This window comes from Glandiceps talaboti, chromosome 7 (genome assembly GCF_964340395.1).
Source record: "Glandiceps talaboti chromosome 7, keGlaTala1.1, whole genome shotgun sequence".
Classification (NCBI taxonomy): Eukaryota; Metazoa; Hemichordata; class Enteropneusta; family Spengelidae; genus Glandiceps; species Glandiceps talaboti.
The window spans coordinates 13,776,258-13,790,105 of record NC_135555.1 but is presented as its reverse complement, the minus strand read 5'-3'; the positions used below and the strand labels follow the sequence as shown (position 1 = coordinate 13,790,105).

The window sequence follows — 13,848 nt, the reverse complement described above, 5'->3', positions numbered from 1 at the left end:
ATTACTTCAGTTGTCACTCTGACAGGTAAACACATAATAATACGAAAGACAGAACATACATTTGCTAGTATTATATATATTGAGTTTTTTAATATTCTCAGCACAGTCACATCCTATTGAATGCAAAATAATATACATTAGTTTCTGTAGAATGCTATAGGTACATAAAGCATAATACCTATTCCTCCTGCTCTTTCAACTTAGCTATATCCATATTATGAGAACTTCTGGATTTTCACTTTTTTATATAAACTTCTATTCACACCATCCTCCTGTACAAACTAATATATCTTACTACAGTACATTCAACATCATAAGACCACAAGGTTGGCTTGTGCCAAAAATAAAATATGTTCCTCCAAGGGGATGTTTTTTTTTCTATTTTCCACAAAAGTGGAAATTTTGCTATACTCAGTACAACCAACTTCTCTACAGTAAAATTGAATTTGTACATCATGTATTTTCCACAACACTGGTGTATAAAGCTATCTAATATGAAATTATAAAACAATTTATAAAAACAATGATGTTTCATTTCCACATTTTCCTTGAACCAGTATTGTCAAACTTGTGGCAAATGGGACCAAAGCTTTAGTTTATATGTACACAGACATATTTTCTTCTTCCATCTTGCTCTCAGAGTACACCACAAGACTTGTAATGGATGACTTTGTAGGTCAGAGGTCACTAACAGTCTGAAGGTCAGAGGTCAATAGTAGTTTTACTTTTGAATTTCTTCACTGATCTTTCACTGGACCTTCTTCTGAGATGATTACCATACAATGTTATTAACACACCTTCAAATTCCACACAGAAGATAGTGTTAACTTTGGATATAGCTGACAAAAAAGAACAAACATATACAGAACATGTATATTGGTTAATACATAAAAATAATAATTTTTCCTTTCAAAGGGAAAAAAATTGTGATCTGTTGACACTTTACTGATTTCACTGACCATGAAAAATAAAAAATTTTTAAATAAACTTTCCTTCTGCAAAACCTGAGATTCCATCTCAATTCCAAACAGGTGCCTTTACACAGAAATTCAGCATCATTTGTCATGTTATCAATACCAGCATGTATTACCAGGTATATCTCAAGGCTATGATAATTATTAATGAATTCTTGTCAAAATCTAAATATTTATCATAACTAAAATTACATTAGCTTCCACACATATGTATTTCTCAAACACCAATATTACTCAATTAAAATTTTCACAGACACTTCTGTTATTTTGAATCATATCAGTTAACAGCCTCCATCTACAAATGAATTCACAAATATCAAAGGGCTTCACCACTTAATAATTTTTATGGCAGAAATTCCCCAATGTCAGTGGTTTTCCATTACATGTACAGGTACTTACACACTTGACTTACTTTTCAGTTTGTTTTCTTTGGTGATTATCTTGAACATGTTCTTGGTTTCTTGGACAACGATACCAGATGTACCAACGTAAGACAGACACTTCGATTTTGTTACTGTGTACAAATGATGTAAGTGAGAGTTATACGTCACCTGTCTCCAATCTCGCATTCTGATTGGTCGAGAGCCCTGCAGATACACAGGCGTATTTTTCACCAACAGCCGTATTTTTGCTTGTTGTATCACGTGATCACTACACGTCCCCTTGTAAACAAATCTAGCAGACAACTAGAGATCGAGCTATAACCAGCATTTCCAATGCCAAATTTGTTGTCAATCGAACAAAATATCACCGTTTTATACATTGTAACAAGTCTTTGAACTGTACTTTTCATGTCACAGGGAAATAGTCAAAAATTCCACACACAACCGTGAAAGTCCAGTGACGGCGAACGCACGGTCGTCACGCGATCGTAAACATGAATTCCTAAATTTATGAAGGATATGAAAATCACCACCACAAAGGGTGTAATTTTTGCTTAACTAGAACAACAAAGCACATCACGAACATTTATGTACATTTAATGGAATACAGTACGCAAAACAAAGACGCACTCATTTTTCAGCTGATGGTTATTAAGTTTGAATAAATCGCTGAGTGATATGCAAATAGTAAACATTACGTCATACTACTGAGCAAACGCGCACTCTGATTGGATGATAAAGTTAAGGCTGACATGTAAACAACCGCATTGCAGTTATCAGAGAGGTGCATGATACTACGCTCGACAGTATAACGCGGAAGTGGTTTTATTTTAACATGAAACAGCATTTTTAGACATTCAAAAATGGATTCATAGTCGCAGGTGACGTATAAGTATGTTATTTGCCAAATACTGTTCCACATCTTGCTGCTCGAGGTAATTTTTCTGGTATAACGGCTCGCCTCCGGCTCTCCGTTATATCAGAAAAAATACCTCTCGCAGCAAGATATGGAACGGTATTTGGCAAATAACATATACTTATACCATGCATGAACAATTTAGAACAAAAAAATATGGAATATATACTATGGTCGTTCTATGTCATGACAATGTGCATCTATGTCACGACAACATGTGTCTATGTCACTGGTTCTGCAGTGTTCAAACTATGAGTCAAAACGTTCAAAATTACCATTAAGTTTTCCCCAATTTTTCTTTGATATTACAGGGGCTGGTATAATTATGTTATTCTCCAATGTGTTTCTTAATTCAGCTGGAAAATACTCGTATTTTCCTTGGTTGAACGAAGAAAAATATTGTGGAATAATATCTAATTATATGTCAACACTCATGTATTCTGTACACACTGGGAGATAATTTAAATGCTTCTTCTCTTGGGAACAGATGTCACCTGACCATACTCTAGGTGTCACATCAATGTAAGAACTCAGCTAATGTATCCTTGTAAAAGTCACATTGTGAATGCGCAATAAAATCTATCCTACCTTAGTATGCAATGCAGATACAATCATGCAAATGTACTTTTCAGAGAATTGACCTATCTAGACTAGATTTCAATGAAACCATGTAACCTGACAAACAGCATCACCTGGATCGACTAAAACTTGAAAGATAAGTTTAGATTTTTTGATGTAAGATGACTGATTAAAGTAACAGCATAAATAATATCAAATAATACTGGTCACTTCATGTTAACTTCATGTTCACATTATGTTAACTTCATGTTCACTTCATGTTCACATTATGTTCACTTCATGTTCAATTTAATGTTATATTTGTTTCGTGATATGTACTCTTTACATATTTACTTTGCATATGGGCCGATGGCCTAGTAAAGCAATACACCCTCTTTACAGATTTACTTTAATGTGCAAGATATAAGCAGACAATGACACTGCAAGTAAACATACCTGTAATAATGCTGCCATGATAGTCAGCTTTCTGTAATCTTATTTCCATCACTGATTTATTGCTGATGAAAGTAATCACAACGATATATAACTTTCGTGTTAGAATGTCAAACACAAGAACTATTGGTCATTATCCATCACCAATATACAGTGTCAGCAAGCTAAGCACAGTGTTCGCTCTGTACATATAATTTATAAACAAAAGTTTCTGTCTGCATAAACAGAGAAATCACAGTTGCTTCAATGAATTTATTTTCATTGCAGACAGTACCCTGTTGAGTTTCTTATGTTTTTGACCACATGATATTACAGGTGGTAACTTTAACCTCAGTTAACTACATCTACAGAGCAAAAAATGCCTAGCTTAGCTTGCCACTGCTGGACATATTTACACTGCCTCTCAACAACTGTGCCAGACAAACTTTATACTGTTGCAGTGTAGAATTCAATTATATTAGTGTATGTTAATCAATTTTGATGCAGCAATGCATTCAAAGATCAGTATCTGAAGATTCAACAATGACAATAATTACGGCTGTTTACACTGGGAGCAAAATACAAACAAGCTGAACTGAAACAATATTTGAATGAATTTCAGGAGAACTGGACTCAGATATGATATGCTATTTAAAAAACACTAATAAAAAACAGACATCATAGGCTAGTTGTTTTTTTCAAAATGAAATATAAATATACTTGTAACTTTTCAATGAAACCTGTTGGTGTTTATAGTGTGTGACAAAAAAGTGTTTGTGGAAGGTTGGTAAGGCAGACAAATAAGTCACTCCATATTCCATATTTAGGAAACATATTTCCATATTTGGCATTACTTTGGCAATGTGTACATATTCAAATCGGTGGATAACTGTGGCATTAATTTTGAGGTATGTATTTAGAATAAAAATTATGTAGGTACCATATACAAAATGGATACAGAATAATATGGTAATGATTGACAAGACTGCAAATACATTATAGTAAACCAAATTATCAAATACATGTAATACAAAAGATATATAACTGCAGATAAACTGTACAATGTATATACTTACTAGCCTTTGTCCATTTGAAGGTAATCTTTCATGTAGTCTCTCCATAGGAAGTGTAGTGGTTCATACATTTCATATCTGAAAACATCAAAAGTGAGAAACAAGTTATACACTCAAGTATCTGATTAATGCATGTCTTTGAAGACAAGCTCCAGTTTATTTGTACATAATGTGTTCTCCACACTACCATGTATGGCAGGTTTCTACCATGCTGAAGAGTATTGTAGTTAGGCCAAATAAAAAAAGTTGTTTGGTTCCGGTTACCCGACCCCACATAGTTTTTCACACTTACCCTAAACTTTTTTTTACATATTCGAGAAAAATAATAATAAAATCGCAAATGGAAAACCTGAACTAGACACTCGCACATGAAAAAAATATATAATAAAATAAAATAAAATAAAAAATCTACCTACCCAACCTACTTTAAAATTGAATGTAATTGGAACCACACAATTTTTTTTTTACACCTTACACTATCTTTGTTAACTAATTTCCCCTTTAAATAGCAATATCATTACTATAATTCGTTTATGCCTGTTACAGTATATGTAATGACTCTAAGCAAGTTACAATATATCCATTGTTGAAGACATGCATACATTATGCTAATTATGTACATATTTATGCAAATTGGCCACCATCCTTGCTTGGGAGAACCTTGCACCAACTATCCTGTTTTTTCTTTCATACTAATATTACCATATGTCACATCCATCAGCAACTTGATATCTGATGTGTATCTCAGCTTCATTGAAAATGGATTAAAACCAAACATTAAACATTTTACATTGTTTTTATGGACTGAGAATGTTTTATTCTTCAGACAAAACATGGGTAGCAACAGTGATAATTAATTAAATATGCCAACTATTGTATCCCGCTAAATTCTTTGCGCAATATTATGAGAAATTAATGCCAAACATTCTAACAAGATTCCTGTAACTCTGCAAACTGAAATAATGACTTACAGCCTCATTATCACATAGCAAGAAATACAAGCCATTACGCACAGTAAAAATCATGATTGAGCATTTACATGTACTGGAAAAGGTATTATCCTAGCTGACTGAACTGTCTATCTAGCAGTTGTTGTTGATGGTACTGCATACACGCAGTTGATATGCAAGTAAAACTTGTGAACATCTTTAAGTTATACTAATGAGAGTTTTGTTTGTTTAGTCAAGCTGGATAAATGCAATACATATGCAAATTAGCTGATCTGCTGACAAACCTGGAATATGCAAATTTTCTGATCTGCTATGCAAAAATCAATGATAGCACACTGAAGTTTTCAGTGTATTCTTTTTCAAGTGCTACAATATACAAAATCTCAAAAGTACTACTTATACATGTAAATTAAAAAGAAAAAAGGTTTCATATTATGATTTTTTTCTAAGTCAAACTATGCATTAGAATATAAAGATAACTTTTATAAAATATATTACTTTTGGTGTTCTGGTTTGATATCATAGATCTTTAACCGTCTTCGTTCCTTGGCACTCAGGGTTTTCTTCTTTGCTTGTCTGGGCTTTCCTGATTTTTTCTTTGATTTAATAACATCCAGTATAAGTGCTTTTGCAGAAAAGATACTTTTGGTCTCTTCTTGTATCAATCTCCTCAGTGGCACATTTTTCTTCATAAATGATTTAATAAATACATTTGGCTTTAGTGTGCATTTCTGAATAAAAACCAAACCAAACAAATAATAAGCTATTAGAACTACAAAACAACAGCATGAAATGCAAAGTGCTAAGATAGGTTAGAAAGTACTTTTTAGTACAAATATTGGTCATAGATAGAGTTCATGGTAAGGAGACAAGTGTGGTAATATAGCTGTAATGATAGTCAAAACGAGAAAAACTGTCATTTCTTGTGAGTCATCATCACATGGTAAGAGATAGGGGAACAACAAATTTTTGGTGCATCACTAGAAATTGTGTGCATCAGTGGCATGTTAAATTGACTTTAGGGCGCACTGCTGTAGATAGACATTGTGATGATGAAATTTGTTTATATGCATCAAAAATGCCAAGCTCCTACACATCAATATCCCATAATATATCGCAGTCTTCAATGGCGCCCTGTTTACCTTATCACAATGTTTATATTACATGTTCACCACCTTTTTTGAAGTAGATACTGTGACACACAACTTTCGAGGTGTTGATAGTAATTAATTTATAAATAGTATACACTGGCTCAATTGTGAAATATATTGATAAATTACAATTGTTAACAATTCCACCAAAAGCTAGTGCAGTGTATATATACAAATTTAGTAGTAGTATGTCAACCAGTGGCCAGAGTTCCTGTACGGACCTTGTCAAAATCTGTTCCATTGATCTAGAAATTTTGCCAAAGAGGAATAGTTATTAAAATTCATATCGTTTATGAAGAAATCTGCTCTTAGATAAATTCTTACTATTTATATTTGAACACTATGGTTTTAGACAAAATCCAATATGGTCCCCCATTGAATGCAAGGCTACCTTGGAAAGTTGGTCCGGAAGTTGTGGCCATTTTTCTTGTATATATCCCCTCATTGTAAACCTTAACTCTAAATCCTGCCACTGAGTTTTACTTCAACATACAGGTATTTTGCAAAGTGTAACTGAGATATAGTGTGCACACTGTGTGCAGGTAAATTTCAAAGTGAAGGTGCACACTGTGCACGTGGAAAAAAAATCCTATTTCGAGCCCTGAGTATTCCTGTATACACAAATAATATATACATACATATCATGTACGTAACCTCTATAATGAAATTTAGTTTATATATGCAGTAAAACTAATTACCTTACTGTACATTAAAAAGCAGTGGAATGATTTAAGGTATGATGAGGGATAAATAAGAAAATTGTACACACATTCTCCTAGTATAATATTTCCAAATAAAACTGCATGTACCACATCAAGCCTTGTTTTAAAACTTGCTGTATTACAAACATGTATATTTTCCCTACTAGCAAAATTTCAAAATTTGAACCACTCTTCACTCCAATACCCTACATTGGCTGTTCCAAATGTCAATACATGTATAGTCATTATACAGTGTCAGCTGATAGTGATGAATGTATTCTGAATGGATGCCATTTACTTGTTACACTAATAGATCATACAATACAGATGTACAGTATGTAGGTGTGTTTAGTCAGTAGCTGCACCCTCGTCGAGTTGCTCAATAGGCTTTGACAAGATTTAGCGCATATGTACATGTAGATGTAGATCAGTGGTAAGACCAATAAGTAGGTAACGTTTACCCGATTTCACACGTCAGTTTCCAGTAAGTCAGCACCTTTGAACTTTACATCATAGTGGAAACTGTCGGTTTATAAATTCACTGATTGATTAATTGACAAATTTACCAGGGTCACCAAACAAAGTCATAGTTTAACATATTATACATATATAGTGTTAAAATAATAGTAGATTGTATGGGAAACTAAGCACTGCATGTTTTACCTGATATCTGACAGTGCACCTCAACCCCATCCCACCCCTAGTTACTGGGGTTCATAGCCAACACACACACCAGATCTGTTACTTCATAGTCCAGAGGGTCTATGGTTATTGGAATTGCTTGAATCATAATTCATATTCCGTTGCGTCAGCACAAATATGTGTTCTGGCTTGCGAGAATGTGAATCATAGACCCTCCACCATGCTTGAATTCTTTACCATACTTTGATTACAATTTGACGATCACATACAACGACTTGAAGATATTTTCACTACAGAATAGTTTATGTTGGGAACTTTGTTATAAACTGCAATTTACACATGTAGCTTCTGAGCATTACATTTACGGTGCTTTCATCACCACCTGGTCCAGTCACCATCTGGTTTAAAGTTTACTGTGTAAACCTGAACAACCTCTTTCTCATTCAGTGCTCTGTTCCATTATTGACATGTCAAAAGGTAGTCAAAAGTGTAATAATTTTTTGAGAAAAAAGCATATGTCGTTTTACTATGTAGCTAGACAATGTGTTTATATTAAACTCTACAAACAGTTATTTTTGTTGGCCCAAAATGTAAAATACAACATACACATGCACTCCATGGATCTATTATTTTGAGAGTTCCATGCACATACATACTACCATTACCATCGTTCTGATAACAATGCATCCCCATTTCTATGCCACAAATCACAAATTCTTCATATGTAAATATATGTAATATGATCATAATACTGTGTTGTTGCTAAGAAAGGAAGATGTTGATATCCGATGGTCATAGTAAGTGATATCTGTGTTTATGTTATGTTAATATTGTTATGTTAAGTTATGTACATGTGTTGTTATTTACATATCTTGTTATGTTGCTGACTTGCTTGTAAATAAACAAAACAATACATCGAGGCTAGATTTTCTGTATCACAGCTATACATATTGTTTACTGAACAGACATGCTATGTGTCATCACAGTCCCCCTCCACCCGATAGCCGTCCCAGAACCAAAATCATTATTGCACATTACCTCCAACCCGATACTTTCTTTATTTTTCACAACGTGCTCAGGAAGATCACTATATGCCCCATAGTAAATGGCCGCTTCCGTCGAACTCGACGGTACGCCTGGCAATGCCATAGTTGTCTTGTAACTAATTCACTGTTACACCATCTTATTCCTGTTCACACTTTAGTCTCTTGTTGCTCCGGCATGGGAAGATGGAGACGTAGACATGAAGTGATTGCATGAGGATGAGCTTGATGGAGCACGCCCTCAACATACAGTCCCGTTTTCCCAGCATACACTGCAACAACCATGATGGCCGCGTCCATGTGATGGTGAATTTTACACTTCAAAAGATATTTGTAAGTGTTTTTACACGTATATGTAATGGTAGCAAACTTATTTTGATTCAGATAAGATATTTAAAGCGTGAATTCATCGTATAAGTTATTCACCCAATTCAACCAAGTGTACAAGTCACGCTATACGACTACGCGATTTTGTGGATCTTCCGATGTCAACAATGCTGGATGATCATTGATTGTGTTATAACGTTAAGATTGCAGACAAAAACATCAGCAAAGTCAGGAAGTAAATTCAATAATCATGCGTCAAAAGAGCAAATGGAAACATTTTGAGAAAGTCTGTTTTGCAGTTTAACTTTTCATCAGACAGGCTGAGACATGATGAACACAATTTTACATGTAAAGGCAGCTTGCTGAAATTGGAAGTTGTTACTACATCATCAGTAGACAGTACCGGTTGTTGTACTTGTACTATGTGTAAAGATGGAGGTAAAAGTGATCAAAGTGATGATACTTCCATGGTGTAAATATGGATGCATTTGTACTTATACACTAATACCTCCTTTCATGGTATAAAATTAAAGTTACTACTGTACTGAGTAGAATTCCAGTTACTGTCAGATATCACTCATTCCATTTTCAGTTATCTGTTGCAGAATTTTAATATATAGACTATTGTTTGTTTTTTCCCCCAGAGTGTTAGGTGGAGTACATGACAATGTATGCATTATATAAACAAATCCACCCACCTACTGGGATAGAACACTGCCTTTATTGCAACTTTTTCAGCAAAGATGAATGTAACTTAGTTATCGCGGGTGCCAATCAACTGCATGTGTACAGTCTCCATGGCGACACAGAGGTAAGAAATCACACTATGGCAATTCACTATACCTTTTGTTTTATAAAAAATTCCAACATTTTGACTTTTATTTCAAAACAATCACCCTTTTATATTTTCAGCAATTGAAAAAAATTATTCTCTTACTTTTAATCATAAATAAATGTTCATTGCAACTATTTTCATTCTTGATATATCTTGATTATTACACATATGTACAGATGTTTATGTGTATACTTCAAATTTTGATTTTATAACAAATTATTGTAGTGAACCCAAAGTTATGTCACAGATACAGTTTGGTCTTCATGCCATAGTGCATTGCAGTAATCTTTTGCTTCAAAGTATTTTTGTAAACTAATGAGTTACGGTATGTATTAAATCTGATCATGAAACTTTTTGAACACTTGCATCTCAGTCTGGTGACTCATCAGAAAAAAATGTTTGTAACATCAAAATAGTTGTTGTTTAACTTGTCGCCAGCCACCAAATTTACATAAAACCTTTGTAAACTTAAGCTTACATGTTAAGATGTATACACATGTATAATATATCAAGTTTTTAGTCTTTATTCCAATAACATACCTCCATTTATCCTTGGAGGACGGTTACAGAAATACATAAAACTAATAAAGGAGGTCACCGTCATGTGATCCAAAAACACAAAAATAGCTTGAAAATGTATACACTAAAGACTACAACACAAAAAATGAAAATAAAATAAAGTTATTTATCTTCAAGTTTGCAGTTATCACTACTATAATTTTATCTACACTTATGGTGAACTTTGTGTCATCACCTTTATTCATGTAACTTATAAATTTAATATAAAATATAAAAAATTAGCTATGCATGTAGTAGTTAAATATCTGAAGAGTAGAAATTTAGATATTTGACTGTAAATCGAGAATGTGTAGAACAAGGAAATGTAGAACTGATCCCAAGGTGCAAGAATATGGTACTTCAATTAAAAGAAATCAAAAATATAATTATGAATAATATGAAAAATGACATCAACTTTAATAAACAGGTGCAATAAAATAAACATTCAAGAATGTCTTGAAAAAAAATGCTTGAAAATGAAAAGCAAATTTTGGATTTGATTGATGACAGTAGTGTTTGAGCCTATGAAAATACTGTTTTAATCACAATATCAGGTTTTTTATTTAGTGTACAAGTGTGTTAGAGTTTATTGATTTCTGCAACTCATATGTGGTCTTTTTTTATGTTACAGGCATCTAGCAAGTCATCAGACAAGGCAATAGGTACAGTAGTCTTCTCTACATGGTGAAGGAATCAAAACCTCTACTGTGTCACGATCTTCTTCATTTCTCAGTTTTACTTAATTTTTTTTTCATCTTGAAGTCTATATATATATGTTGATAGACACCACTTTTTCAGCCTTTTTAACACCAGTCTTTTCAACAACACCAACCTACAGATATGATATATTCTTTCTGATTGTAGTCGATAGATATCATAACACAACCTCATTATGGCCTGCATGCCAGTGTTGCATACTTTGAACTTTTGCACAAGTGCGTGTAGTCTCCCCTTTGGCCTTACTTCCACAAACAAAGAAAGTGAAAGTGGTGCTGAAAACACCACATGCATGAGTGCAAATACCCTGAGAACCCACTATGACACTTATGGATCATTAGCTTCTTAGGTTATTATACATGCTTTAATATATGAGAACCTTTTTTTGGTAAAAATATAAGTTTACATGCATGTGATTTCATGGAACACTCACATACTTCTTTGCATATAACCAGGTATGCAATAATGAATGTTTTTGGTATTTCATTGTACATAGTGTAAATAGCAATAGTAATTAGTATACACATTCACCAATGCAAAATAATCACTGGTTCATGTGTAATGATACACTGTCTTTCCAATAGTTATGGTAACCATAGACCGTACACCGACATTGGTGAAGGGTCTATGCTGTAACCACTAAATACAAAATACTCTTAGAAAATTGTAAACCCCTAAGTAATGTATTCTTTGTAATTGTATTTGACAGATATAAAGTCCAAGAAACACAAATTGGAACATTTGGGATCTTTTAGTTTATTTGGTACTATCATGAACATGCAGAGTACAAGACTAGCTGGTTCATCTAGAGATGCACTGTGTCTTGCCTTTCAAGATGCTAAGGTATGTGTACCAAGGAGTGGGTTTTATTAAGCTTTAGATTGGATGAGTTTACCCTGAATAGCGTTATCTCCCCTCACACCTGGATTGCTTGCACTATGAATGAACAAGATAGGAGTGTGAATTGTGTGAGTGTAAGTGTATGATGTCATGAAAGGAAAAATGAAAGTTTCTTCAATCACAGTCATGAATATTAATAAGCTTAATTATGAATATTAATTAATGATGTGTTGTGAATATTTATGTTTTTTCTCCAGCTATCTGTTGTAGAGTATGATCCTGGAACACATGACCTCAAAACCTTGTCTTTACATTATTTTGAAGAAGAAGCCCTCAAGGTAAGAGAGAGAACGTAACAGTTACTGTTTTATAAGAAGTCACAGTGTTTATGATTTACAATTGCACAATGTCACATTAGCTCAATAAACGAACTTCGTTCATTTAGGGAGGGTCAGGAGTCTGACATCAATGAAGTTGCTGAACTTCATTTTCACACTTCTAACCAAATTTCGCAAACTTGTATGCTTTCAATGATAACAGGTTCTGTATTTACTACTGAGATTTTGATAAGTTGATTAAAATTTACTTCTAATGTGATATACAGTGCTGGGTTTCCAGTAGTATTTGAATGTGTTTACCATCATATTTTTACATCGGGCCGTCGATCTTGGTGGTGTGACCGCTACAATTTTCATCATGGTTTACATCATATATAAACATGCTGATGTCACACTGGTGAATGTTCATTTAGGGGGAGGGGAGGGGGGTTTTGTCACCTCATCAGCATTGTGAAGGGTGTCTTCCAAGATAGCCTATTGTAGTACACCCCTGACTGGGGATGAGATGTCAGCAAAAATTTGAGATTCACCTAGAAATTTTGAAGTAGAACTTTTCATTTGATAAATTAAGCTATTCAATGGTATAATATTGAATAGCAGTGTTAGTTCATACTTTTTCTGCCAGACCAAATTGTCTTGCCAATTCTCCAGTGCATACATTTGTATATCTGTTGAGAAGTCACAACAGTCAGAGTCGAGTCATGGAAGGATAGTGCGACTATACAAAACTGAGTTTCATAAATTATCATGGCACTTTTTGACTTTTGATTTCCAAAGTTTGATCAATGATTTTATCTATCTGTATCGTCACACAGGATGGATATATTACAAATTATCAAATCCCTGAAGTGATTGTAGACCCTGACAACCGATGTGCTGTGATGTTGATCTATGGTAGAAAACTTGTTGTGTTGCCGTTTAGACGAGAAGGTGGTACAGAAGATCAGGATGGTGTCCTTGCAGGAAGGTAAATAAATAAATACAACAAATATTAGAATTGTCACAGCTGTTATTTATTTGAATTTTTTAATTTCTTTAAATTTGCTTTGATTAATTATATGCAACTGCAGACATCAGACTGTGGACCAAAAGGAACTTTTAAAAACAGGGAAAGTAAACAAATGAGTTGGATTAGTAATGTGAAATCAAGTCATCAAAGACTGTTAACATGTTTTTTTTTGTCTGTTTCCTTTCAGTTCCAAGTCATCATTCTTGCCAAGTTATGTGATAAATTTGCATGATATCGATGACAAGTTGATTAATGTGATTGATGTCAGATTTCTACATGGTTACTATGAACCCACCCTGTTTATTCTCTTTGAACCATTGAGAACATGGCCTGGGTAAGTGTTTCTGTTGAACCATTGAGAATATGCCCTGGGTAAGTGTTTCTGTTGAACCACTGAGAAT

The 13,848-nt window shown here is 33.8% G+C and overlaps 2 protein-coding genes across 3 annotated transcripts in view; one reads left to right on the top strand and one right to left on the bottom strand.

Annotated features, from left to right (window-relative positions):
* Window positions 1-191: 191 nt before the first annotated feature.
* On the bottom strand, window positions 192-9,049 carry LOC144438160 (ribonuclease P protein subunit p29-like). 2 transcript variants are annotated; one of them, XM_078127189.1, is made up of 6 exons: window positions 8,819-9,049; window positions 5,785-6,017; window positions 4,340-4,414; window positions 3,288-3,349; window positions 1,387-1,488; window positions 192-839 (listed from the first exon to the last, which is right to left on the bottom strand). In XM_078127189.1, exons 1-6 carry the CDS (start codon window positions 8,927-8,929, stop codon window positions 703-705), a joined length of 720 nt encoding a protein of 239 aa, XP_077983315.1. In that variant the 5' UTR covers window positions 8,930-9,049; the 3' UTR covers window positions 192-702. The 2 variants fall into 2 exon arrangements, with proteins under 2 accessions (XP_077983315.1, XP_077983316.1); XM_078127190.1 differs by lacking the exon at window positions 8,819-9,049 and adding an exon at window positions 7,802-7,890.
* Window positions 9,050-9,101: 52 nt separating this feature from the next.
* The window catches only part of LOC144437152 (cleavage and polyadenylation specificity factor subunit 1-like), a 32,775-nt gene continuing 28,028 nt past the window's right edge, over window positions 9,102-13,848 (top strand). The window contains exons 1-7 of the mRNA XM_078126017.1: window positions 9,102-9,156; window positions 9,795-9,961; window positions 11,175-11,205; window positions 11,970-12,103; window positions 12,358-12,438; window positions 13,254-13,405; window positions 13,635-13,781. Coding sequence (XP_077982143.1) covers window positions 9,812-9,961; window positions 11,175-11,205; window positions 11,970-12,103; window positions 12,358-12,438; window positions 13,254-13,405; window positions 13,635-13,781 — 695 coding nt within the window. The 5' untranslated portion in view covers window positions 9,102-9,156; window positions 9,795-9,811. The remainder of the gene's footprint in view (window positions 9,157-9,794; window positions 9,962-11,174; window positions 11,206-11,969; window positions 12,104-12,357; window positions 12,439-13,253; window positions 13,406-13,634; window positions 13,782-13,848) is intronic.

Excerpts from the sequence above, each read along its gene's own strand:
- LOC144438160 (XM_078127189.1), bottom strand. The coding sequence starts at position 8,929 with ATGGCATTGCCAGGCGTACCGTCGAGTTCGACGGAAGCGGCCATTTAC. Across the intron at positions 6,018-8,818 it reads AAGAAAGTATCGGGTTGGAG|AAATGCACACTAAAGCCAAA; the intron begins GTAATGTGCAAT and ends GTTTTTATTCAG. Across the intron at positions 4,415-5,784 it reads ATCAAACCAGAACACCAAAA|ATATGAAATGTATGAACCAC; the intron begins GTAATATATTTT and ends TGATGTTTTCAG.